Source organism: Adelges cooleyi, unplaced genomic scaffold, assembly GCF_023614345.1.
Source record: "Adelges cooleyi isolate 19-005CV unplaced genomic scaffold, UGA_ACOO_1.1 ACOO_flye_CR_arks_rails_tigmint_CR_PRNA_108, whole genome shotgun sequence".
NCBI classification, from domain to species: domain Eukaryota; kingdom Metazoa; phylum Arthropoda; class Insecta; order Hemiptera; family Adelgidae; genus Adelges; species Adelges cooleyi.
The window spans coordinates 15,138,252-15,166,006 of NW_026095761.1; the positions used below are offsets into that span (position 1 = coordinate 15,138,252).

The following is a 27,755-nucleotide window of genomic DNA, read 5'->3' on the forward strand; positions in this document are numbered from 1 at the left end:
TAACTGTTCTAACCATGTATTTTAGAGCTAAGTCTATCCTTTTTATCTCGGGTAGGTGTTCTCCAGTTATGTTATATATGCTTAAAATTGGACTACTGCGGAAAGCACCTATAGCTAGTCTTAGTCCGCTGTTGTTGATAGTATCAATTGCTTTTAGGATAGAGTATGTTGCAGATTTGAACATAATGGATCCATAGTTTAGTCTGGACTGTATAGTAGATCTGTGGATTTTGATTAGTGTTTCGGAATCACCTCCCGAAGCTGTGTGGGATAGTATTTTGAGTAAGTTTAGAGCGTTGTTGGTTGAGGTCTTTAGGTATTGTATATGGGATGCCCACGTGAGACGGCGATCAAAGAAAAGGCCAAGGATTTTAACCGATTTTTTATTGGGAATTGGCATGCCGTCGAGAGTGATATGAAGTTTGCCTACCTTTCTTTTTTTTGTGAATACTATGCAGTTTGATTTTTTTGGAGAGAAGTTAAAACCTGTCTTTCCGGCCCATTCTTCTAGATTATTGGTGGTTATCTGAAGGAATTTTTGTACAGAGTTAATATTACTGCTTCGACATGAGTAGTTAAAATCGTCTGCGAAAAGGTTGCATTTTACGGGTAGGGAACAGCATTGGGTTATGTCGTTTATGGCTAACAGAAATAACGTTACTGACAGGGCTGAGCCTTGGGGTACTCCATTTTCTTGATAAAATTCGTCAGACATCTGGCTATTTGCTTTTACTTGGAATGTGCGGTCTTTTAAAAAGTCGGTTATAATATTGAGTGTTTTGCCTTTGGATAAAATTTTATTGAGTTTAATTAATATGTTATGTCTCCATGTTGAGTCATAAGCCTTGGAAATGTCCAAGTTCACTAGTCCCATGATTTGCTTGTTTTCGAAGGTCTGATTTACTTCGTGTTTAATTTGAAAGAGATTGTCAATTGTGCTTCTATTTTTTCTGAAACCGCTTTGTTGTATGGCTAGGTAGTTGTATTTTTCTAGGAACCATGTTAGTCTAAGGTTCAAAATTTTTTCCAATATCTTACACATGGTGTTCAATAGAGTTATTGGTCTATATCCTTCTGGTTTAAATTTATCTTTTTCCTGTTTGATGATAGGTATAATAGTACCATTTTTCCAAGTGGTTGGCCAAGAGCCTTCGATAAAGATTCTATTGAATATTTTTAACATTAATTTTAGGGCATTTGGTCCAAAGTTTTGAATAAATATGTAAGGTATATTGTCAGGCCCGGGGCCGTGACTTTTGCATTTTGCTAAAGTGTATTTGAGTTCTTGGATGGAAATTGATTTGTTTAGTTGGATTTGATCCGTAAGATTACTGTCTATATAGTTGGGAATATTTTCGTTTTCGCATTTTTGTTTATAAATTTGAAACTGGGTTTTATAGTTTTTATCGCTACTGTTGTTGTAGAAGTATTCTCCCAATTTATTCGCAATTAAATGGTCGTTATTCATTAGTAGGTCGGTATTATTATCGATAAGGTTTATTCTTCGACTTCTGCTAAGTCCTTTTAGAGATTGGATTTTGTTCCAAACAAGTTTGGTGTCGGCTTTTTCGTTGATACTACTTGTGAAATTTTCCCATGAAGCTTTTTTGCTAGTTTTAATCAAATATTTGGTTCTTGCTCGGCGTTTTTTCAGTTCAATGAAGTCATCTTGAGAATTGGAGAGTTGAAATTTTTTTAATGCATTATGTTTATCTTTGATTGCCGATTTAATGTTTTGATTCCACCAGGGTACTTTGGGTTTTTTTTTATTAGCAGTTGATTTACCTATCGTAAGATTTGCTATTTTAAGTATTGAGTTAGTAAATGTATGTACTATTGTATCGATGCTTACCGTTTCGGCATCATTTATACATTTGATTTCTTCATCGAGTAATTCGTAAAAAAGTGGCCAATCGGCACTTTTTAAATTCCACCTTTCACCGGAGGGAGGTTCATCGGGGATCCGAGATAAGTATTTAATGATAATGGGGAAGTGGTCACTGCTGGTTATATTGCTATATACTTTCCATTGTAATCTTTGTGCTAGGGATGCGTTAGATAATGTTAGGTCAATGTTGGACGTAAGACCGTTTGCGATATTTATATGAGTGGGTTCGTTGCTGTTAAGTATTACAATATTGTCGTCATCGAACGCTTTATCAATTTCTTTTCCTCTTCTATCGGTTGACACGGATCCCCACTTGATGTTGTGGCTATTGAAGTCTCCGGTAATGATGAAAGGCGTTGGTATTTGTTTTAGAATATTTGTTATATCGATATGGTCGAAGCTGTGTTGGTTTGGTAGATATATGTTGCATATATTTAATTCTAGGTATTTAAGTTTTACTCTAACCGCTGTGACTTCGAAGTGGGTGTTTATGTTGATTAATTTACTAGGATATTCAGTTTTGACATATATTGTCACTCCCCCACTAGCTCGTAATCCCTCAGTTCGGTTTTTACTATAACCTGTGTAGTTTAGTAGTTTTCCTGTGTTATCGTTTTTAAAATTAGTTTCTTGTAAACATATTATTGCTGGTTGGATTTCTGTTAATATAATTTTTAGTTCATCGAGTTTTTTATAAAACCCGTTTATGTTCCATTGTAATATTGTGCACATTCAGATATATTAATATTTAGTGGTGTTTTACTATTTGAGTGCGAAGAACTTTAATTGTCTTCTTGGGGTGGCAAGCTTTGAAATAAGAGGTTAGAAAGTCTTGTGAGTTTGGTCTTCAATCCTCTATCCGTTATTTTTGGACGAACTTTTTCAATTATGTTTAAAATCGAGGGTATATCTGTATTGATTTGTTTGCATAAGGAATGTATATTGATCGACTTATTTGAAAAATTTTCAATTACGTATTGGAATTGAGATATTGATAATGGGTCGTCATTGGCACCGAGAAAAAACTCTTGAGCTGGTTTCAATAAGGTTTCCAGGTTGATTTCTTCAACTTGCGAGAAAGAATTGGATCGGGAATTTATTTTGACTTTCTTTTTCTCGGGCTTATTGTTAACAATAGGAGAGGTTGCAATGTTAATCGTGGTAGGTGATTTTTGTGAAAGAGATGTTTCGGATAGTGGTCTTTTATTTTTTTCGTTAGTTTCGTTTATTACGATAGGGGGTAAACTATGTTTCGGGGGATTTGATAAGTGGTCCGTGTTCTCTTGGGTGAAATCCTTATTCTTTTCGTCGGGTGAGTTGGTGTCTGTAGGTGGGGAAGATGTTTTTATTGTGTTAATTGATAAGTTGTCATCTTGTGACCAATCCATGGGTCTACCGACGTCGGACGAGTCAGAAATTTGGGCGGGTTTGGGAGGGGGAGAATGATCTACCCTTTCGGTAACTTCTTTTGATGGAGTGTCTTGTAGTAATTTTGGGTACTGGTTATCGGAATATTGGGTGCTTAATTCGTCTAAAATATCTTTTTTGCAGGATTTGGAAGTGTGTCCGGTAGATTTACAAGTATAGCAAGTGATTGAGTCGTCGGTGAGAAATATACGAAATTGGGATCCGTTTGAGTTAATTACTAGTGATCCCGGGATTTTATTTGTGTCCTCGTGTTTTATATACATTTGTCTTCTAAAACTCATTATGTGCTCGTACCCTTCAATATTTATTCCTGCTTTTAAATAATTAATTTGGGATGTGGGAATTATATCAACATCTTTGAGGGCGTTAAGTATCGCTTGATTGGGTATGGTGGGGCAAACATTTGAGATGATTATGCTCTTGGCTGGATTGATTAATCTGCGTAATTGAATTTCTTGATCGTTTATTGTAATTATTTTAGTTTTTTCCAACAGTGCGTCTAATGTGCTTTTATTAGATAAGAATATACAGAAGCGGTTATTGGAGATTCTGGACACGAAGGTGATATTTTTTGGTGATACTATTTGACCTACGGCCAGAATATATTCTTTTTGTGGAACCCCATCGATGGAGTTGAATACGAGAGCTTGGTCTCTTTTGGGCGAATTATAATTTGCCGTTATTGAAGCAAAATTTCTGTTAGAGCTATTTGTTGTCATGTATGTTGTTTGTGTTGGGTTTGTATGTGTAAAGGCATTTTGTCCGTCTTTATGGCTTGTAAGCGCGGTGTTCGTAATGCTGGCGGTTATCTCGGTATCGGGTTCATTAGCGGTTGCGATACCGATTGCGTGCGGTGTATTGATGGAAAAGGTAGACGTTGCGGAGCTGAAGGCCGGGGAGGGGTAGTGTTTGTTGGTACTAGAGGTCTCAGTCAAGTACGTGAAAGCGAACATTCGTGTATTCGTTACACGAATGTTCTATTCGAACACGTACGAATTCATACGTACCCGTATGAAAACGGGTATTCGACTAACGAATGTTCGGGTATTCGTGAAAACGGGTATTCGAATAACGAATGTACGGATATAGTGAATTGTTCACATGGTTACGCCATAGCACACACAAGTCTAGAATATTCAAATGTAATGCCTATGTTAAAATTTACTTCTCATTTAGAGGGGTTAAGGGTGTTTTTTAAAAGAGTACAGAGTTAATAATTATATTGCCAAAAGGGGCACCTTTCATGTACACTTTTTATCAATAATAATTTTTATTATCAAGATATTATTTAAGACTAGTTATCGATAAAACAAAATTGTAAGTACCTAGGGACCAAACTATTGGAGATGTCTTCAAAAATATATGTTATACTTTTAGGATGATTAAAAAAACCTGTTTTTACAGAAAACATATTCAGGGAGAGATTCGACCCCCAAAATCCCCCCCCCCCCAAAGATAGCTTTATAAAATGTAAAATAAAATATAATATATTATAAATGTAACCATTAATGTTTAATAATAATAAAGCTTTCATAGTTTTTGTAAATTTGTTTTTATATTCATATTTTCTTGCAATCGTTGAATTTTGCATTTTATAACAATTTATAAATTTGTCTTTATTTTAGGAAAAATGTTTTTTTATTGTGTAAATAATTTTTGTCACCCATTATTACATTCAAATATTTCTGTCAGGGAATGCAAATTTGTAATGAATTTGGTTTATTTAGAGGATTAAGACGATAATTGTAGATTCAAATCTTAATTATATCACTTATTGATATTTTGAGTTATTCTTGTCACAATTATTATATTATAAATTGTTTATTTAGTAGTGAAAATTATATTTGTATTTTTTTTTCTATGATTTTTTGTAGGTAACGTTATTGTTTATTAAGTTCATATTTGTTAATAATGAAGTATAATCAAAATTATATAATTTGTTATTTATGATAAACATTATATTATATATGACATAAAAGCTGGAATTTTGTAATTATTTACTCAGGTTTTTTTACTGAAATTAAAATAATATTGAATGATTAAATTATGTTATATAATATAAGTATTATTTACAGTTTAATTTTTATAGACTCACACTTTATTCAAAAAAATTAGTTAAAAAATAAGACCCTGTAAATTATAAAAAAAATATATACATAATACATATGTATTTAATAAGGCTAAATCAAAGACAACCTACATATATAATCAATTCTATATTAAATAAGTGTACTCGGAATTTATAAAACAATAATAAGTAAATGGCGATTAAGTTACAAATATACAATTACACGAATATACTAACACACTAATATACGAAAACACGAATATACGAATGTACAAATACACGAATACACGAATATACGAAAACACGAATGTACATATACACGAATACACGAAAACACGAATACACGAACTATATGAACTTAAACACGAACTATTCAAAAGTTCGAATACACGTATTTTCGTGTACACGTGAAATAAGAAGCTCTAGTTGGTACCGACCGTCTGGCTCGGCATTGATATGCGGTATTGGTTTATTATTGGTGATTTGGCAGAGGTAGGGGTTTGCTGTATTTTTGGAGTGATGTTATTTTGGGTTCGGTTACCCGTTGGTTTTGATATGACGTTTGGGTTGTGTTTTTGCGTGGCTGTTGAAGTGTTAGGCGATTTGCCTAATAGATTCTTAGTGCTCATTTCAGATCCTACGGTATTATTTAATAATGTCCATATTACCTGTTAAGTGGCGTAACTACTAAAATGCTTATCGGCAGCTGATAAAATCGCACTGGCGACACTCGTGTTTCACTGTCGGTGGTCAAACACGTGCATAGATAATTTATAAAACAATGAGTTAAAAACACTTACTTTTCTATACATAAAAAAAAAAGAGGGAAACTTTAGGGAGTTTCCTCCCTAAAAAATATACTATTTTTTTATCACACGGCCAGTATGTAAGGGCGGTACATACAGAAACCGTACATTTTTTTTTAATGAATACAGAAGAACTTTAACTATGCCGTAGCGCTTTTAATTATTTGATAACTTACACAATCAAGCTCTAAAATAAAATTTACGAAAAATCGCCTATACTTTAATCCTTATTAATGGACGATGTAGCCTTGTTACCGTCTCGACTGTTTCATCTATGAATAATCATTAATCAGCCTCTCATACTTAATAATAAAACCTTACATTTTATAATTCTGTTCCAGATAAAATTTCCTTATACCTAACTCATAAAACACAAAAACAAATTTTCAATTTTCAAATACAGTAAAACGTGTTTTAATCTGTTCATAAACAAAAACTATGTAAAAAAAATGTTACATGGTTCTACAGACATTTACATAAATATTATAAAACTTTAGGTACCTAAAGATTTTTAAGGTCTTGGACATGTGCCGTTTATTTGAATGCGTTAAAACTTTCGTGGATTGATGTATCAACTGAGTGAGTTTCGGATATATCCACGTCGAATGTTGTGTGCCAACATTTTTATTTTGTATAAATAGCGGTAGGGAATGAGCGAAGCAGTCAGTATGGTCACGGCATTTGAACAGTCGAGACCACTATTGCCCTGAAGATGGACTCTGCAAAGAGTCCGAAACGTTGGCACACAACATTCGACGTGGATATATCCGAAACTCACTCAGTTGATGTGCCGTTTATGCTTCAAATTACTAAGAATATAACATTTTCTTATAAATATGTAGCTTTTATACTACCAAAAATTAAAATAACATTAATATGATTTACAGTAGTTTAGTTTATGACAAGGAGTCACAAATATTTTATTATATTGACATTTAGAACGAAAAATACGATATGTGCCTCGTTTGTACAAAACCATGTATTTATCGATATTAAATTTAATAATGTAAAAAAGTGATTTTTGTAAAATAGTGGACATGTGCCTTTTCTGTATTAAGCGATTAATTTATAAAAATACATACGAGTATCTTTAAACCACGAATAGCTTACAACAAAAAACTTTTCGTGCGTTGTTAAAAATTATAGAAGTAACAGCATTAATAATTAATTACTATTACAATATCATAAAATCAAAATATTCTTTCAGAACTTCTAAGCTAAACACAGTTAGGCTTACTTACTCTCAATTGCCAATTCAATAATTTTGGACAACTAATGTTCCTAGTGTGCAAACATGATAATTCTTCAGTTTTCCATATTTTTTGTATCGCATTCTATTTTCTATTATTGTATTTATGAATATCATGTTAGTTCAAGAAAATGTATTAAAAAAATAATTTATAACATTTTCAACCTTGCTATAGATTTGTAAAAATAAAAAAAATCAACAACATATTACGTGTCAGTTAAATAAAACAAAAAAAAAATTGTTTTTAATGTTTTTTATATGTTTCACTAAACCTGTATGAATGTAATGTTATAACAGTAATAACAGAACTTACGAAAAAAAACGTGTGTTTTTTTTTTAATTTTCTCCAAAAACTAGTAGTCATTCTAAAATCGAAATAATATACACCACGGTTTTAATTAATTATAACAAATTATTGTTTTAGAGTCACCTAAAACGGTTATTAAATAAAATAAAAATTTGTAACGCATACATTGATTTTGTAGTATAGTTTTACTAAAAGTATAAATTTACTTTTACTGAAACAAAACTGTAGTTTAAGTCATTGCATTGTGAAGGTATACATATATATATATATAGTTTAAAATCGTTATTAACTCTCTTTCGAAACCAAAATTGTACTCCGTGAGAACGTTTTGAATATAAAATTTAGTGAAATTATTATACGACCTTATTAGATCAACGTTTATTGTAATAACGAAATTATAGTAATAAACATTATTTTATAATTTAATCACGCTTACCTCCTAAATAAAAGAAGAAACTTAACTTCATTGGCAACGTACTTGTATTACACTTTGTTTGAGACATTTTAAAATTGATGTAGCTATCAAACTTTTTATTAGGTCAATACAAATTATTTTTTACATACGAGTATATTCGTATTTAAATATGTTTTTTTTTTATATAAAATTTATTTTATTTTCAACTTTAGAACACATTTATGAAATATTTGTATCGTTTGCTATCTGAAAGCAAATGCTCCTCTATTTTACTAAAAATATGTAGCTGTCTTTTCGATGTACTCGCAGTGTCTGTGTTATCAAGTGGATGCAATATTTTTATAGATAAACTATTGAACATGCCAAGTTGTACAGTATGTTTGAAAAAAATAGTCTAATTTAGACTATTGGACCTGAAATAAATAGAACAACTGATAAAAAAATTTAAGGTTTAATAAAGATTGTATTTATAGGTGTTCATTGATTAGTGGGTAATCTGGATAATAAATCATATTAATACTCGTGGCGGCGGAGGCTGTTAGGGGAGTCATTAAAACTGGTTTCCTCTTAAAAATCTTTAGCTACTAATGTTTTATTTTATAACAAAACAAGTTGTCCAGACCCGGCGTTGCCCGGGACTTAGTTTGCCAGGGCTGAATAAAATAATTACAAATAAGATTAAAAAAAAATCAGGTCTCCAGGCTGTATATTGTAAAGCTTTAGCATACCCCGTCTCGGCTTTTTTTTGGATCTACATAAGTGCATTACATTATATTGACATACAAACATACATTCATATATATATATATATATATATATATATATAGACTACATATGTACATTACATTATATTGATGGTACATAGAATCGGCCTGTACCTTTAATCATCACCTACAATTCGCTCGAGTACCATGGTTACCATGGTTACAAACCAAGTGTTTATTTTGTGTTAGCAACGGAAAAAATGTCGTATTTAAAGTATTAAGTTCGTGTTTGAGGTCGTCCTTAGGGGTGGAATTTTCAAAAAGTACTATGCCAGTTAGGTTGTGGGAGTGTACTTAACAACTTCCCAAATTTTCACGGCGATCGGATGAATGGTGTACTAATGCATAAAGGACAGACAGACAGACATTCATTTATATATATATATATATATATATATAGATGATAGTGAACATATTATTATAATAGTAATTTTTTAGTTAATAGTTACTTGTTTAACATTTATAATATAAATTAACACATGGATGAAGTAAGACACTTAAGGCACCAGGAGTCGAGAATATTAAAACGGAGAAAATCCGTTTTATGAAAAGGAGAAGGGTAAGAAACGGACACCAATGTTGCGGGAAAAAAATCCCTGATGACTGATTTAGTATTAAACATGTCTAAAAGTGCTGCATTTATACAACATACATATAATAATAACAAAACATGCTATTATATTTTCTTGCTTCAATATAAAATATTATAATAATCGAGAAAGTTTCCTTTGGAAAGGAACTTGTTCTGATCCTAACTTATCTAATTAAGAAGTCCCTTCTCCTTCGTTGGTATAGGTGACTTCACCTATCATCTTTATTCTTCTCATTCTCCCTTAAATATATTTTTTTTTAACTAGGTAGTCTTTTTTTTAAACAGTTGACAATATTGTTTTTAAATATTAGTTTAAGAAGGTAATTTATAAGAGTCAAAATATAGTACTTTACAAATACAAGGTGATTATTTTATCGTGAACCACTGAATATCTCATAGGGTTTAATGAGAAATTAAATGTTTCACAGATTTTTATGTTCCTCCCCCCCCCCCCAAAAAAAAAATGTTGACTGGTCGATAACTAGTTTTGGATAACTATTTTTTTAAGTTATTGAAATTTCAAGTTTAAGGTAGAAGGAAAGGTGGAGTGTAGTATTATTTTTATCTACGCGACTTCCCAACCGTACTTACCATCTCGTCTTAACTTTTAAACTTTTATAACTTTAAAAATAGTTGTTCAAAATTGGTTATCAAGCAGTCAACATTTTTAGTAAAATTTTCTTAAAATTCAATAAAATATATACGTTGCCAATTAGGTTTTAAAAGTTAATATAAAAATAATTAGTTTTGGAGGGGGTAACTACAAAGCTAATTGTGAAAAATTGTACCCATTGTATAATAACAATATGAAGAAAAAAAATTAAATTTCTTATTAAACCCTATGAGATATTAAGTGGTTCACTCTGTATAATTCACGCTCATATGTATTATTAATATTGTTTACTACTTTAGGCGTTTTAATTTGTTTGTATATTGCGTTCGACCCGATAACTATATTTTCTTTGATCCAGTCTTCATACATCGTTCTATTTCTCCACAACAATCTAGTTGGTGAAGTAGAGCGCTGTCTGAAAGATCTTGTACTTTTTTTTTCCTCAGTTAAAATAACTTCTTCTTTATACGATTTCTGTCTAGTGCTTATGCAAAATTATTCATCACCAAAAATCTAAGTTATTATTTATTTAATTTCTATCCTCTAAATCATCTACTTTCTTTCTTATTTCTATGATCGCAGTCTGGTAAGCAACAATAATTCAACCGTAGGCCTTTTGGGAGTCTTAACAGTCTTGAGTGTTGTCACTGCCTTGAAAGCATTTACAGCCTAGCACCTCAACTGATTATTGTTTGCCGACTAGTCAGAAAGCGGGTTAACTTAATCTATTAAAGTGTCAAAAGTCAACGATCTAGTGTACAGTAAGTCGAACGTGGTATTCGTTGGATCAGAGGGACTTTAGACGGCTGTACAGTGTTGACCGCTATGGACTTCGAGAGCCATTAAGTCCTTGATAATACAGCTAATAAAAATCGTCAATTGAATGAACTTATTGATTCATCACAATTAAGTAATGTCATTTTGCATAAGTACAGATAAATCATATTGGTAAAAGACATCGTTGCTTTAAAAAGACGATAAATGTAGAATTATACAACAACATATTATTCTTATACGGTAGTATAATATGTAGTGTAGTGTAGTCATATATGTAGTAAAGGGCTTTAGTAAAGGATTTTAGTGTTACAATATGGCAATAGGCACGCAATTGATTGTAATTGACAGTAAATTCTTATCAAACATAATGTTTTCGTAATTTCATTTATCGGTCATCAAGTACGGAATATTTTAATAATCGTAATAATATCATTATTTAATTAAGTTTATATACTCTATACTCATGTTAATCTTCGTCGGAGAATTCGTTCGTTCGTTCTGAATATAAAAAAAATTGCAAGTTCCTCTTTTTTAAGAAAAATTGTATTGAGCAAAATCTTCGAGGCGGCCGCGTGAATCAAACGCGCGGCTCTCTGTTCCCAATTTTCAAAATGCTCCCACCAATGCCTCGTAAAAAATTAACACGACGCTGAACCCAACAAAAAAGAATGATATCTCCAACAAAATCCTAACAGTGAAAAAGGGCCAAGTACTCGACCCATCAAAGTAATGGTATCTAAATTGTGGCTAAGCAGTGGAGTAAATATGTGGGGGGGGGGATAGATCCCCTCCCTTGCCCTTTTTTTTTCAAGACTAGGTATACTCAGAACAGATCCCGTATTCTGTAATCTGTTAGGCGACATACTAATCTACTTATGTATATTTTTTTAACAGTGTAATATACACCGATATTAATTCACTTTGTTATCCTGTGAGTGGCATTACACAATAATAACAAATAAATTAAAAAAAAGACCATCTTGGCGTAGCCGGGTAAAACCTTATGAATAAAACAAAGTTTAAATATTATTATGTTCATTGTTATTAAATGTCTTACATGGGAGTATCTGAAGTTAAAAGCTTGCAAGAGCTAAACCCAATTTTATTTTATGATAATAGACTATTATTGGCTAGGATATAAGCTTTCAGAGCATTTTACAAACTTTTTTGGAAGGGGGTCTAGAACTTGGCCCTTTTTCACTGTTAGATTTTTGTTGGAAATATCATTCCTTTTTGCTGGCTACAGCGTCGTGGGCGTCGTGTTGATTAATAAAAAATTCAACTCTATCCGACCGTTTTCAAAAAGCAATTGCAAGTCAAAATTAAAAATTGAGAAATAATCTAATTTTTTTTTTGTTCTTTCCGATTTTAAGGGTGAAGGAGTGAAGTTTTTTAATTTTTTATCACCAAATTACTAATCCCATAGATTTTTTATTCGATAGAGATACTCTTTAAGTAAATCGGTTAAAAAAAAAAGTGATCGTGTCTATACCCTTGTCCGCCGAGAGAGCACGCCCGACCAGACGAAAATTGGCCGTTCTACGCATCCCCGCGCGGCACTTAGTGTGACTAGCGTTCCCCCCAGAGACCGCCCTGTCTACAAGCCTGTCCTCGACGGTTGCTTAGTCTTCAGTTTACATGCGCAAACATGTTCTCTCGGCGGATATGGTATAGAAAAAAAAAATCACACATCATTGTAAAACCAATACCTTTCCAGTTCAGCATAATTTATACATAGCCTGTTCAACCACTGAAAATAAGAAACCCTTTGACTCTTTCTCCCGAATTCAGTAAGAAGGTATGAACTCAATCTTTATTTTATTTTTCTAGACGTAATTTTTAGGTATACAATCGATTAGTATAATTGACTATAGTCCAATTTGACTATTGTCCAACCTAAGTTTTCGAAAATTCTCGTTTTAGAGGCCAACCTCTAAAATATCGGTTAGGCGTTTTTTGATCATTTTTTTATAACGTTGTATTACGTAAAATAATAAAACAGCTGTTGTTAAAATTACATTTTGTAAATTGTACATCTTATATGATTAATACGAGTTTTATTATAAAAAAAATATATACATATATATATATATATATATATATATATATATATATATATATATAGACTATATACCACATTATTTTTGTATATCGTTATGTTTTTATTAGATATAATATTATATTTTAAATTTTAGGTTTTCCGATCAAAGTGTAAACGACGTGAAGAATGCCTAATGAAAGACATGCGTGAGAAAATAACTGAAACGTCCACGATCCACCATATGTATCATATAACACGCCACCAATCAAAGCTCCTAACGACACACCTGTGAAATATAAAATATGTTTAATAATCCAAAATATGTTATTGCATTTTTATTAAAGGATAAAATTTGATTGGGTCAGGAACAACGATATTGCTTTGATTATAATAATAGCCGCGTAGACAGAATTTCAAGTAAAACGATTAGTACTCAAACAGGGTTTTACGATTGAACTTTCTTAATATTTTCTTGATGAGAAAATTAATCGGATGAGGCTATCAGGGTTATCAACAATAGGAATACAATACAAACATTTAAATCTATAATTAAAAAACCATTTGGTCTCCATGAGCGGTAAAGTCGTATTGTGTAGGTATTTTAACTTACTAAAACTGAAAAACTTACCAACGCCGTCGTTTAATCCTTGTGATATTCCTACAACCGAGTTTAAAGTGTTGGGGGGTGCAATACATTTGGAGTACGATATCAACACCGCCATAGCCAATCCATACGTGATACCACTCAGGAACTCGATGGGCAATACCCAAAAGGGATTGGTTAGAATCGAGTACAAAAAAAAACGAATGGCAAAAGCAAACAACACTAGGGACATGCAATGCCTGTGGCCGATCCGTTTTATTATCCAACCGGAGAAAAAGAAAAACGGCACTTCACCGCCTAAACATTGAATTCCAAAAGTTAAGCCCTGTATCGTTTTGATCCAATCTTGTCCGTGTTGATACTCCATAGCCATGTCATCCAAGTACCTGTATGAACAGCGTTAGAATATATAAATATCTTCTTCTTCTTCTTTATGTTTTTACACTCCTTACACTCCCAACTACATGGGGTGGGCCACCCTAATTCTACACCTCCATAGAGCACGGTCTTCTACATCTCGTTCAATCACCCCAGCTAGTTTCATATCACTCTCTGTTCCGTCCATCCATCTTTTCTTCGGTCTTCCTATTCCTTTTTTTCCCTTTGCATTTATTTTCAAACACCTCTCACCGCCTCTGCCTCATCTCTTCTCATAACATGACCGAACCATCTCAAACTATTCTCTCTCATTATCTCAACAATTGATGCAACTTACTAGACCCCCCTTATGTATTCATTTCTTATTCTATCCTTCCTAGTCACTACACTCACCCATCTAAATATTCTCATCTACACTACACTCATTCTCTGTTCAGTTTTCTTATCTACTGTCCGACCCACATACATATGGCTGGCCTCACTACCGACCTATGCAATTTACCTTTTAATCTTATAGGCAAACAAAACACCCGACGATCCCCTCCACTTCATCCATCTACAATTTATTATATTTTTCACGTCCTCCTCCTACCTACAATTTTTTTGTACCGTCGATTCTAAGTACTTAAGCCTATCAACCTCACACATTTCGTCATCACCTGTCTGCATTGCCTGTCTCGACTTTCTCCAAAATCAAACACGATTGTCCCTACTCTTACACTAAAATCTTCCGTTTCTCCACGGACACTCTTCACTCTTGTACTCGCCCCTTCATACATTTCCTCTATTACTTTCACATACACCCTAGGAACTCGTTTCTTCCTTAACGTTCACCTCAAAAACTCTCTGGGAACTCAACCATATTCCTTTTCTAAATCTATAATTACCATACACAGTTTTTTTCTCCCTGTATTTTTCCACAATTTGCCTCATACAAAATATTGGTGGTTCCATAGTTGATTTTCCTGGCATAAACCCAAACTGATTCTTCGATATTGTAATCTCACTACTCCGTATTCACTTTTCTATCACCTTTTCCCAAACCTTCATACTATGACTAATCTGAAGGTTTGGTAATATATGTAAATATAGTAACCGTAAATCATCGCAATACTATGACTTGCCAACAGAGATAATTCCAAAGCATCGAAGTGCACATGCCCAAACAAACGGTCCATAGGAAAAAACTAATGACGTGGAATCGAGTAAATATTTGCAAAACATTTTTAAATACATTTTTCGGGTTCTTTGCTTCTATTACCTATACACGATAATAGTATTAATATTGCCAATGAATTAACAACTTTTTATTACTGACAAGCTTACTTTTAGTTTAAACGCGACGATAAAATTTAAAATGATTAATATCAGACCCCAATAATATATAGGAGTATAATTTTTATGCGTTCCGCTGTGACTGAAGTGATCGACCAGTAGTCCTCCGATTGCCGATGATGAACCATAGCCAACAGATGTCCAGAACCGTAGTTTTCCAAAATTTTCGGATTTGTCTCCTTATGGGAAATAAATAACGCATCATATGTTACCCAGTGGTCGAGACCTATAATCCAAACCCACATTTCCCACTTACCCAAAATATCTAGGCAAATCGTGTCTTGGTGGCACCAAATAACCGCCATTGACCCCCAAGCGATACTCATCAGTGTCATGTACAGCCAAAACGTGTGCAATTTCATTACATTCCCCTTGAACTTCTTGGAAGTAGCTAATTCCATCAGATCGTCGTTGGAACAATCAATTTTGCAAAGATTTTCTACAGGGTGGTAGCAAACTGGCGACAATACTCGCGTTTGACCGATTTGCGAGTATGTAATTGGGAAAACAAAACATTGTTCTACCTAGGCAAGCAGTTGTTGAAATGAAAAACTAACGCATTTACGTTAAACTAAAATATATTAACATACAACAATACTTAAAAATAATACTCGAAACGCATTATTTGTATATGTACCCTTTCTGTAATGTTTATAATCAATGAAACGCCAAGTTTATTGATTGAATCATCATCGGTTACGTTCCACGATTTACTTATTTCGTCTCGAAACGATTGATTTTGTTCGCAGTCCAACTATAAAAATATTTTATTATTAAATGTCAAAAATTATCTTGAACGGACTTACGGACATTTAGTCCAGTTATAAAGTTCTTAATAAAAATGTAGATGTTACATACCTTGCACGTAATCGGTTCTTTTTTATAGTCTGCAAATAAACTATCGTCACATTCGGACAACTGCTGATCATTTCCCAAACAAATGTTTATTGTTGTTTGTTCTAAAGCGCAGGTAAAATTAGCTGCCGTCTCCAATGGTATTTTTGGTACAAATATCAACGAGAAAGAGGAAATTCCGCATAATACAATTGATGTCATAAATATGAATTTTTTAATTGGAAATTTGTCAACGATAAATCCTACGGCGGGCTTAATTAACATTCCTAATATATACAAATACATAAAAATATAGCCGACAGCCAATGGAGAATATCCCAACTCCTTCGCTATGGTAGCAGAAAAACATGTTATGGGAGCTACACCTAAAAAAACAAAAATTAAAATATACACATAAAAAAAATATTTCAAAACTTGTAAAAACAAACAGTACATAAATAATTTGTTGTGCAGTTAGATATTGTCTGAATGGCCATACAATGGGTTAAAACATACTAATGCTACATTCGATACCAAAAGTTGTTGGTAATAATTTATGGCCACTAAACTATAATGTACTTGATGACTAACCCTATACAAATTTAATAAAAAATCACGGTTTCATCCTAGCCTAGGAAAATCATATTTGTTTTGAAAAAAATACATGTTGTTTTAATAAAACTGCCTTTGGATAGGCTTTTTATACCAGGTTTTCCAGAAAAAAATCATATTTCAAATTATTCATTAAATTAAAATTATTTATTATTTATTATAAAAAACCCAATCCACAAAAATGATTTACTTAAAGCAAAAAAGTATTTCGACAACTAAGTTGCCCACCATCAGTGCCGATCGTCGACTGATCAGTTGACCCTTTCCGTTCCCCTAAGACAAATTAATAAATTTTAAATAAATCAAAACCTAAAAATTACACAATTTAAAAAATTGTTGTCAGGAGCTTTTAAAAAGTTTTTTTATTTTGATAATATGTACTTACTACTCGTGTAAAGAAAAAAATGCAACTTTATTGGAAGCGTATGTTTGTTGATTCTTGGCAAATAACCCATTTTGGACGATCTGCTATAATTGTTTTTCGACGGTCAAAGTTTAAGTGCCTTTAACAGCTATTAGTAAAGCAAACTTATTTTCATAAACAATTCACCAGACGAGTGTAACATAAACAAAAAAAAAAAGAAGTCGGCTGAACTCGCTTACTTTTTTTACAAACATGGAAAATATTAATACTAACTTGTTATATTATAATGTCTGCTGGTAATTGCGGCATTGAGCGAAATGGATATCGTTCCCACTCAGCAATACGGCGGCAAATCCTTCATTGAAGTGCATCCGTGTGTCACGTGGCTGAGTAATATATTAGTAATCATATCGTACTGTCATGGACTAATTTCCAAATAAAAAATTATAGTTGGAAAAAAAAGTTTCAATTGCAAGATAAATAAAATAATATAATAATAAGCACGTATTATGTACCTAATATAGTTAATTGACACAATCATATTTATCAATTGTCACAAAAATAAACACTATAGTATTAATCTTTGATTGGTTCGACAGACAGTAAGTTCTAACTAATTTTTCCGATTTTACACACACATTAGGATCGTACACTCTCTACCGTGGAATCATGGCTAATAAGGTGTCTCCAGAAGGGTCGTGCGGGTATTTTTTATTTTATTTGAATGAAACTTCTTATGTCGTGCTAAGCTCAAACCAAAGGTACGGAAATTATATTGTTACAAAAGTAGGTCTTGTGGAAATCAACGTTTTGGAAGTAGAAGTAGCCGGAAGTAGAAGTTATGAAAATAAAAAAATTGAAAAACTGTAAACGAATTCGGAAAAATCGTTGAACGTAGTTTGAAATCGACCCAGGCCTAACGCTTACTGGAGCGTTTACCAACATGACAAAACAGATAGATACGATGGCAATAAACGCGTACAAAATGTATTCACTACTCTAAATGATATTACAACCACTTATATATGTATATAGTAACTTGTAAGTACATACGTTCAAACATTTTCCTTTTAAATTATATGGTTACACACGTTATCTGACTATTAAAAATTGACCAATTATTTTTTAATAAAAATGTACACACGTTTGATATTTATGGTAAAAATAACTTGTTGACGAATTGGTCTATTCGATAAAACCGTGATAACAATTAGGCATGTAATAATATTTAATATTATAATAAATTTTAGAAGAAATGATGACTCAAATGTCATTAAATATTGACAAACCATCATAATTATTCTATAGAATTAAATTTATTAAAACCCGTTTTTACTTAATTATTGCAAAACAAAACGTTTTGTGGTAATTTCAACATGCTCTGTACATTGAAATAATAATTATTATTATAGCGTTTATTTCAAATAGTGTGTTTATTTTTTTATTTAATGCTAAACTGGTCTCAAATTAAATGTAGATTTTTTTTTTACAGCGTTAGATGTACCAAATTTAGGGTTTATTTTCTTTTTAAATTATTGATAATTGAAAAACAACATTTTTCAACCATATTTGAAATACTCCAGTACAAAAAAATCTTTCATAGAAGTTCAAATTTTATATTTCTCTATTATAGATGAAAGGTTTTCCAAGATTAACCCTTACTAAAACTCGAGACTTAATTTTTAAAGCCATTTTATTCCTTTAGTTAATTAAAACGGTAAGGTTACTGAAGAAATTAAATACATTTTACTTAGGTACCTACTCTCTTGATTTTGTAAGGTGGTGAGGGACTGAGAAAGATATGATTAGCTATACAAGACTAAATAAACAATTTCAGTATTCCTATTGTTGCAAAGTTTGATTTAGCAAATGTGAGCTTTTAGTTAGACTCTGCATTAAGTTATGGGAAAAAAAACTCTTCATAACTTTTTGTCAAACTTGATTATGCCAAAAATTAAACACTGACCCTTTAAAACGCAAGGTTTTTTTTTTAAAAATTATGTAATGTTTAATTATTAGTTCTAGAATTATTAGTCATGTTAGATACATCGACTTCCATTTTATATATTATTAAATAGTATCCACTGTATAATATAATCAATATATTTTTTTTTTAATTAAAAAATAATACAATAGTAAAACAAACAAACAAGTATTTAAATATAAACAGAATAAATTAATAGGTATCCAGATTTCTTAATAAATAATACAAAAATTGAAAAACACCGCGATCACCTTAATAATATCACCTTTTAAGTACATAATTATATACATAAACTATTTATCAGATTTGTTTACAAACATTCATAAAATAATTAATTTGTTGTTTTATTAATATCCCTGTACATGCACAATGTTTTGAGCTTCCTAAATATATTTAAAGCACCACATCATTAAAAAATAAAAAAGCTACTAGAGCTAAAAAAAAGAAATTACAAATATTTTAACAAATAACAATTATGGTAAACGAAAATTCTGTTAAAAAAACAATGCAAAAGAAAAATAATTTTGATATACAATTTCAAAAGTTTATATGTAAAACTATATAGTTCTTGGCAACTAATTAATTTTATTATTTAAACAAAATTTAACGATTGATGCCAAATTATAAATAATTTCTCAATAATTGTTTCACAAATATACTAAAAAAGATTGATCATTACTTATTTTCAATCTATCGACTTATATGTAACTATAAGGTATTATGCATTTAAGTAGTTCATGAGGACATAAAGGACGAGATGGCAATATAATACTATGAAATAAAAAATGTTATAATTTTTTTTTACCGATATTATTAAAAATTATAAAAACAATATTGTTATTAGTAATTGTCGTGCTATAATATTGTGAAATAAAAGCACATTAAAATAAAAAAAATAAAAAACAATATTGTTTATACAATTAGCATTTTATTATTTTAGGTATTTAAATTGTAATAATATTATATATGTCCAGTAATAATTTATGAATACTGGGTATAAATTAAAATTGTAAATTAAGTAATTATAAATAAAAATCTTACCCGTAATATACACATATTAAGTGAGATAATAATAGGTAAAATAATTTAGGAACAAAATTAGTAAGTATCAACTAATTTTCACTCAACATATGAATAGCTTCGTTTGGACTCGCATACTCAGTTGAACCACTAATGAATCCTGTAAAATTATATTATTAAAAAAATATGTCAAATTTTTGGTAATTTTGTTATCAAATTAGTAAGTTATCAAAATAATAATACAGCTAATACAACTAGGCAAATGCTGAAGCAACTTATTATTTTTACGTAAAATACTGTTATTTTAATTTTTAATATGACTATCGACAAACTTTTTTTGTTTCAAAATCATTATACATACAACTCAAGCAACAAATCAGTATTAAAAAAGTTATTTTTCACACAGTGATTACCTAAAATAAAAAATACTATGGAAAAATATTTTTAAAGCAATTTTGATTAGCAGCATCACATATTTTACTAAGTGATAAATTCGTTTTATTTTAATTTAATATAATCAATGGAAATAAGTGTTTTAAGAGATAAACATGATCATTTTTTTATTGATTATACTAAATAGTATTATAACTACCATTACGTAAAAATTAGTCGTTGTGTTAATTAAGCTATAAAAAAATATTCTATATAAGGGATTTTTTTTTTTTTTTTTTAAAGGGAAAATATTAATAAAAATATAGTTTTAACAAAATATTTGATTGCCATTCCAAAAACACATGAATAAAAAATAAAAAGCTCAATATTAAATTAAAACCCAGATCTACCTGAATCCTTGATATCGCAAGGGTTTTTTCTTATTGCCCCATTAAAACCTGATAATACAATTAATATGAATGAATGACTCATGGATTTTATAATTATTTTCAAATGATACATCCACGTGCTCAGTTTGGAACTGACATCTTAGACTAATGCAGAGAAGAATATAGGTGGGTTGTATGGTACAATGAACTAACCATGAAAAAGAACTCAGTTTTGTAGTCCAAAACATCAGGCCAAAATCGAACAAATTAATACATTTTTGAGTACTCTAAATAATATGATTATTATCCTTTTTTTAATAAAAACTTAACTGAAGTCAACACTTAAAAATGTACAAGAAAAAAAAAGGATTTAATTATATTAATATACTATTATAACTTACTTGGTAAACTTAACTTTCCATTTGATTTAAGTAAATTTTGGCATAATAAATGAACAATACACATGAACGCAGCACCAAAAGCGAACAGTCTAAAGGTCATTGCTCCACCATAGGTGTTATACAAAAAACCTCCGCATAAACTGCCCAACGACACGCCTGTAATTATACATGTTAAAAATAAAAATACATACTAAAAATTGTATACACAGGGTTAGAATAGATAATTTGTATTATAAGTACATACAGCGTATATCTTTAAGACTACTCCAATCAACGATGTATTATACTAACCTACTCCTTCAAAAACACCACCGACAAGACCAATCATAGTGCTCTCAGTACCTGGCAACGCAATGACGCTGGCATACGACATGAGAACGGCATACGCTAATCCAAATGTGATTCCGTTGGTAAATTCAATAGCGAGCACCCAAATCGGACTGGTCAGTAACGAATATGCAAAAAATCTAAATGCAAACACTCCCAACACTAAAGACATGCAATTCAAATGACCCAAACGTTTGATTATCCAACCCGACCAAAAAAAGAACGGCACTTCCCCACCAAAAGTCTGAACGCCCATAACTAATCCTTGTAGGGTTTTAATCCAAGCTTGAGTGCTGCATTCATACATCGATGCTATGTCTTCAAGGTACCTATTTAATGCAATTAAATAATAACATTAACAATAATATCAAAATTCAACAAAATGAGTAAATTCTTTTACCAAAAGAGATACTGCCAAATCATTGAGGTACAAATTCCAAACGCTATGGTCCACGCGAGAAAACCAAGAACTTTGATTTCGGCCAACAATCTACCAATATCCCGGAAAATGTTTGTAGATATTTTTGTTTCCAAAATCTTATTTATTACACAAGATAAATGTTATCAAATATCACTATTATCTTACTATATTTGAATAAATACCTCAATTTTTGATGCTGTGAAAAAGTTACCAAGCAACACTAATAAACATAAATAGTATATTGGCATATAATTCTTGAACACCTCACTCGAACTGAAAAGATCTAAAAGCCATCCAGCAATAATGGTGAAAAAACCCCATCCAATGGCACCCCAGCACCTTTGTTTGCCATATTTATTAGGACTGTTACCTGTAATGGTTAACCAAAAATAAAATAAAATTACAAGACATTACTTTGTATCAATAAGGGATAGTTTTCAATTGTTGTAACTTTTACCAACTTTTAAACCTTGGTAAAAAAAAAACCAAAACTTAATTATAAACTGAATCATTTTTCTTTACTAAAAAAAATCACATTTTATAAAATATATTAAAGTGTTTAAAAATGTGAATATTATATAGAAAAAATAAAAATTTTGAAGTAAAAATTGGTCAAACTCTTAAGAACAGGTCTAGTGCGTCATAAAAAAGTATTAACGTAATTTCAAAAATCAATATTAAATTACCAAGTAAATCAAAACATATAGTATCTCCGAGACTATAAACTGCTGCCTGGCTTATCCAAAACAAACTGACAAATAGAAAAAAAACCCAGAACTGATCCAAGTCAAAAACACTTCCTTTGTACTTTGGTGAAGTGATTAAATCCATAATAGTTTCACTAGAACATTGGACTTCACATTGTGTTGTTGTGTGATTTCCACAAGATGGCGAATGATTTATAACTTCTGCAGCCTCTGAAAAGAATCGAGCTGAGGATACACGAAAGTAGAAGATATCCTTCACCTAAAATATATAATTTCAATTTTATATATAGAAAATATTATAAATGTTTTTTTCAATTTAAAATTATTAGTCAATAATTTAATATTTTGTACACTAACTCGTTCAGTAATATTCATTTGTATGACCACGGTCATATAAACATATCTATCATCATAATATTTCTCGTTACTTCTTTTTGAGCTAGTCTTAATAAATTGTTCTGATGAAACGTTTTTGTTAGCATTTAATAAAGTAGAGCGAGGACAATACTCTGTAATTGACCAAGTATTACACAGTTCATTTTGAAATCCAGGAGTTTTTTCACATTTCATCTGTTTATGAAATAAATTATAACATAAATAATTACAAGTAGATAAGTAGTATGCAAAAAATATAAAAGAAAAACCAGGAAACTTTTAATTACTTGGCATCCAATTAATCCTTCACTCGTCATATCCATAACTCGTTTAGCGTCACATTCCGATACATGACCATCATGATACACATTTAGGTATGTCAAACCTTCACAACTCAGTTGAGCTTTAGTATCTAACGGTACTTCCGGTATGAACATCAATGCAAATGATATCAAGCCAGAAATCAAAATAAATATCAAGAAAACAGTTTTTTTAACACGATACTGATCCACAATTGCTCCGACTACAGGCTTGGTGATTAAACTTAAGATCGGCAAAATTGCATAAATAGTACCAACAACCATCGGGGAATAACCCAACTGTTTTGCTATTGTAGGTAAAAATGAAACAATTGGGGCAACTCCTAAAATAACAAAAAAACATTAAAAAAAATTTAAGTTTTCTAAATCAAAGTACATGCTTTTTAAAAAATAATATTAATACTAAATTAATTAAGTCAGGCTTTCTGTTGATAAAACGTAAAGTACCAACATTTCTTTTCACACCAGTCTACATAGATGTTGTCCACCAACAAATTGCAATGAGCTTTATTTATCAAAATAACAGGTATAATATTCCCTAAAGGGGGAAGGGTAAATTAAATAAAACATCTACATAGAAAAGATAAGACAATAGAAAGAAAAATAAGAGAGATTAGATAGAGATAGATTAATCATATTAAATGAAAGAGGAGAAAAATAAAATAGGAACACAAATAAGAGAGACCAAGTGTAGTGTAGTACAGTATATTGACAGAGACACACCAAAGAAGTGGGTAAATGCTACAATCACAATAAGATGTGTGAAGTGAACAAAGGAAATGGAAGTTCTGGAAAAAATATACGTAGCTAACCGACTATAAATAAATTATAGATAGTTTTTAGTTATTTTTATGGCATAGTTTTACTTATTGTGTATTATTTTCAAAAGTAAATACTTTTTAAACCAAGGAAAAAGGAATTTATTTAGTGGTACAATGAATAAATCATTACGTTGTTTTTGAGTAAAAGATATATGCTTAAAACCATATATACTATAATTTAATCATCGTTACTCATGACAAGTTTGTCATGGTAAAACAGTCTCTGTCAGTAAACCTAGTTTAAATTTCTTGTAAGTACCTAAATAACAGAAATCAGAATGCAGATTACAGACACTATTAATTATTATAAAGAAGTAAGCTGTAAGAATGATTATAATTTATAAAGTTCTTTATAATCATGATTAGTACAGATCACTTATCAGGATTCGAATTCCGTATATTTAATAAAATATTAAAGTGGCGCCAGCATGTTATATTGGAAACACTGTACTAGTACAATGTTTTATCACAATGAGATCCTTATCAGTTATTGCATTGCAATTTGCAGGCCCACATGGACAATATTTCGAGGTTAATGTTAACATTTTTAAAAACAATTTATAAAAATATTCAAACATTGATATTTCGTATTTTTTATTTATTTACTAACTACTAAAATCCAACTAAAAGAACTTAATAATTAATAACCTCATTACAAGTGTAAACAAGTAACGTATACAAATTAAATATGCCGAAATCAAAAAGGGATAAGAAGAGTAAGTTTTTATAAATTGTATTATTAAAAGTAATTCATGTATATATATATATGAATATATTATTATGATTTATGAGTATTGACTTTTTTTTTTTTTAATAAATGAATAATCTGGAACGGTAATTATATCAATTATAACTTTATACATTTTTCCTGTATTGAGTATAAAACGTACTTCAAAAAATTTTAAATGTCCAAACTCAAAAATGAATTCCATTATACTTCCCAAATTAAAATTTGAAAACGTTTCTAATTTATATCATAATTTATTTGATGAACCCACTTCATTGCACTCCTATTGTAATTTTTGAAATCCATAATTCTGTTTTTGTTAATTTTTAGTTTCACTGACCAGAACTACCAAACAGGGTTCTAAACTTAAGCAGTCTATTATGGAAAAACTCCGTGATGCTGTTGAAACGTATGAAAATATATTTGTATTTTATACTGATAATATGCGGAACGGAAAATTAAAAGATGTACGAAACGAATGGAAAGACAGCAGGTAAAAAATAGTTAAAAATGATTACGAGTACACATATTTAGTACAATTACAATTTGTTTATAGATTTTTCTTTGGTAAAAACAAAGTTATGGCATATGCTCTTGGAAAAACAGCACAGGACGAAATTCATAGTAACTTGCATAAGTTGGCTCAAAAAATTGAAGGACAGTGTGGACTGTTGTTTACTAACAAGCCTGTTGATAAAGTTATAGAGTATGTGAAATAATTTTAAAAAATTGATTTTTATGAAGTTATGATTATCATTTTAACAAATTTTATTAGATGGTTTGATAACTACTCTGAACCAGAGTATCCTAGAGCCGGTGCTCGAGCTGCATACGCAGTGACATTAAATGAAGGGCCTCTCCCAGACACATTCATTCATTCTATGGAACCTTCGTTAAGAGAACTTGGTTTGCCAACAAGTTTACAACGTGGAGTCATACAAGTATTGAAAGATCACACAATATGCAAAGAAGGGGCCATAATTACTCCTGAACAATCTAGATTACTTGTAAGGTTTATAAACATCAACTAAATACATAATAATGGAATTTAAAAAAAGATTAATAAATATAATCGTTTTCACAGAAACTATTTGGTCATCAAATGGCAGTGTTTAAAATTACTATGAAGTTTGTGTGGTCAAAAGATGGCAGTTTTCGATCTTTGACGGCCGAGTGATTTTTTTTAATTCTGTTGTATATAATATAATAAACACGTTTTCTATTAAACTCATATTGTTTAAATGATGGTAAATAAAACTTGTATATTATGTTCCTTCCATTAGTCATTTTTTATTTATATATATATATATAATAACATTAATGTGAAATAATGTGCATTAATATGAATATTGCTGAACAGTCGTCATGATATGTTGATAAATAGAAAATTGCTTAATAGTTCTCTTGTAAATTTGATTTTTAAAAAAAAAGTATAATTAAACAGCAACTAAATTATATCTTAATTATTAATATTTTTAATGTTTGATATCAGTTAATACTAATGAATTCGACTAACCAAGGCTCTAATTATTTTATAGATCAATTTAAGTTAATAAACAAACACTGATAGTAGAAATACAAATTTATGATATTGTATTTTAATAGTATTAGAACATCGCCAATTACTAATGAGTAATGAAAATAGTTATGTAGTGGTAAAAACAATTGATATTATGACTTATTACAAATATATTTCTCTTGAATGTGAATTACTTTAATAGTATGAAACATTAATGTTTTTTAAACAACATAGTTGTAACTAGTATAATTCTGTATCTTTTAGTTAGAGTTAATTACTTTTTAACTAAAAATTGTCATAGAATTATTTTAAAATGACAACAAAATAGTTTGATAATCATATCATTTAAATGTATAAATGATCATTATCTTTTATAAAATAAATAATAAAATTGCATACACTTGCACATTGCATAATATTTGTTCCCCAAAACAGCTATTTAGGTCAATAGGTCATAAAAATGAAATGTACAATATTTTCAGAAGGAAAAAAAACCGACAAACTAAATATTTCTATTTCAAAAACATTTTAAGCTATAAACTCACTTACCGCCCATATAAAGGAAATAGTGGACTTTCATCGGTAACATTTTTACATCTAACTGTATCAACGGCATTTTGAATTGATTTTACTCCACAGCTATCTAAAAAAATATAATTTACTTCATAACAAAAAAAAATGTAATTTTTACTATTTTACTTTACTTGTTATTGTTATTGTTTTTTGAACTATTATTGATTGTCTATTTGCTATAAATTATTATATTAATATAATTTTATGGAAAGCATTATTTTTTTTTAAATATAAGACTGCAATTACGATTTCCCAACATTTGTCTAGATGTCGGATTCTACGTTGATTGTCTAATACTTTTTCTATCAGGCTTTTTAAATGTTAATTTAGAGTATTGTTAATCCATTTAAAATAAATAATAATAATTGGTCGTTAAAAAAAAATAAAAGAATCATAAACTTTATGCCTTGAAACGTAGTTAGAGAGAGAAACTTTATTGTTTTTACTGAAACGTTTGTCTACTGACAGACGACGATTAAAACTTGCATTTATAACCAATTACATACATCAATTAATTTTTAATTTAAAACAAAAGAGGAAAATTTCACTTATCTGTAACACCATAATTCAATCACTGGTAAATTAAAATAATTTTTCTTTTTTGATAAAAAAGTATAATATATATTATCCAAGAGAATTACTTAACTTACTAACCACAAGATATTTTCGTTTTGATGTTACCAACAATAACAATTTAACTGAATCATGTTGAGCGAATTGCAAA

General features: G+C 30.3%; 4 protein-coding genes and 1 long non-coding RNA gene across 12 annotated transcripts in view; 2 read left to right on the top strand and 3 right to left on the bottom strand.

Moving 5' to 3' along the window:
* LOC126847359 (uncharacterized) overlaps window positions 1-8,418 on the bottom strand; it is a 15,925-nt gene extending 7,507 nt beyond the window's left edge. The window contains exon 1 of the mRNA XM_050587510.1: window positions 8,183-8,418. Within this exon, the coding sequence (XP_050443467.1) occupies window positions 8,183-8,249 (67 nt within the window). The 5' untranslated portion in view covers window positions 8,250-8,418. The remainder of the gene's footprint in view (window positions 1-8,182) is intronic.
* The window catches only part of LOC126847363 (uncharacterized), a 27,838-nt gene extending 14,537 nt beyond the window's left edge, over window positions 1-13,301 (top strand). For both annotated transcript variants that reach the window (XR_007687057.1, XR_007687058.1), the window contains exon 3: window positions 13,103-13,301. This is a non-coding gene — a long non-coding RNA (uncharacterized LOC126847363). The remainder of the gene's footprint in view (window positions 1-13,102) is intronic.
* Window positions 13,041-18,004, bottom strand: LOC126847360 (major facilitator superfamily domain-containing protein 6-like). 5 transcript variants are annotated; one of them, XM_050587514.1, is made up of 10 exons: window positions 17,591-18,004; window positions 17,349-17,500; window positions 17,097-17,223; window positions 16,124-16,485; window positions 15,903-16,019; window positions 15,522-15,789; window positions 15,257-15,444; window positions 15,055-15,191; window positions 13,577-13,938; window positions 13,041-13,234 (listed from the first exon to the last, which is right to left on the bottom strand). In XM_050587514.1, exons 3-10 carry the CDS (start codon window positions 17,164-17,166, stop codon window positions 13,092-13,094), a joined length of 1,647 nt encoding a protein of 548 aa, XP_050443471.1. In that variant the 5' UTR covers window positions 17,167-17,223; window positions 17,349-17,500; window positions 17,591-18,004; the 3' UTR covers window positions 13,041-13,091. The 5 variants fall into 5 exon arrangements, with proteins under 5 accessions (XP_050443471.1, XP_050443470.1, XP_050443473.1 ...); XM_050587513.1 differs by having other exon boundaries at window positions 17,097-17,239; XM_050587516.1 differs by having other exon boundaries at window positions 17,315-17,500.
* A 1,693-nt stretch (window positions 18,005-19,697) lies between these two features.
* Window positions 19,698-27,627, bottom strand: LOC126847358 (major facilitator superfamily domain-containing protein 6-A-like). 3 transcript variants are annotated; one of them, XM_050587508.1, is made up of 11 exons: window positions 27,163-27,627; window positions 27,008-27,097; window positions 23,359-23,714; window positions 23,054-23,266; window positions 22,676-22,955; window positions 22,172-22,359; window positions 21,969-22,105; window positions 21,533-21,897; window positions 21,242-21,397; window positions 20,862-20,909; window positions 19,698-20,239 (listed from the first exon to the last, which is right to left on the bottom strand). In XM_050587508.1, exons 2-11 carry the CDS (start codon window positions 27,072-27,074, stop codon window positions 20,172-20,174), a joined length of 1,878 nt encoding a protein of 625 aa, XP_050443465.1. In that variant the 5' UTR covers window positions 27,075-27,097; window positions 27,163-27,627; the 3' UTR covers window positions 19,698-20,171. The 3 variants fall into 3 exon arrangements, with proteins under 3 accessions (XP_050443465.1, XP_050443464.1, XP_050443466.1); XM_050587507.1 differs by having other exon boundaries at window positions 19,699-20,239; window positions 27,008-27,101; window positions 27,163-27,626; XM_050587509.1 differs by lacking the exon at window positions 20,862-20,909 and having other exon boundaries at window positions 19,703-20,239; window positions 27,008-27,101; window positions 27,163-27,625.
* Window positions 24,731-26,216, top strand: LOC126847362 (mRNA turnover protein 4 homolog). The gene is made up of 5 exons (XM_050587519.1): window positions 24,731-24,928; window positions 25,270-25,432; window positions 25,496-25,645; window positions 25,715-25,946; window positions 26,024-26,216. The coding sequence occupies exons 1-5, from the start codon at window positions 24,901-24,903 to the stop codon at window positions 26,114-26,116; spliced, it is 666 nt and encodes a 221-aa protein (XP_050443476.1). The 5' UTR covers window positions 24,731-24,900; the 3' UTR covers window positions 26,117-26,216.
* Window positions 27,628-27,755: the final 128 nt, after the last annotated feature.

Bases quoted from the DNA above. Each gene is read 5' to 3' on its own strand.
- LOC126847358 (XM_050587508.1), bottom strand. From the start codon at position 27,074: ATGCCGTTGATACAGTTAGATGTAAAAATGTTACCGATGAAAGTCCAC. The intron at 23,267-23,358 runs GTAATTAAAAGT...TTTCATAAACAG, and splicing joins AAGGATTAATTGGATGCCAA to ATGAAATGTGAAAAAACTCC. The intron at 22,360-22,675 runs GTAATTTAATAT...TAACCATTACAG, and splicing joins TATATGTTTTGATTTACTTG to GTAACAGTCCTAATAAATAT.
- LOC126847360 (XM_050587514.1), bottom strand. From the start codon at position 17,166: ATGGGTTATTTGCCAAGAATCAACAAACATACGCTTCCAATAAAGTTG. The intron at 16,020-16,123 runs GTATGTAACATC...ATATTTTTATAG, and splicing joins AAGAACCGATTACGTGCAAG to TTGGACTGCGAACAAAATCA. The intron at 15,192-15,256 runs GTAAGCTTGTCA...TATCGTGTATAG, and splicing joins TCGTCGCGTTTAAACTAAAA to GTAATAGAAGCAAAGAACCC.
- LOC126847362 (XM_050587519.1), top strand. From the start codon at position 24,901: ATGCCGAAATCAAAAAGGGATAAGAAGA. The intron at 25,433-25,495 runs GTAAAAAATAGT...ATTTGTTTATAG, and splicing joins AACGAATGGAAAGACAGCAG to ATTTTTCTTTGGTAAAAACA. The intron at 25,947-26,023 runs GTAAGGTTTATA...TCGTTTTCACAG, and splicing joins CTGAACAATCTAGATTACTT to AAACTATTTGGTCATCAAAT.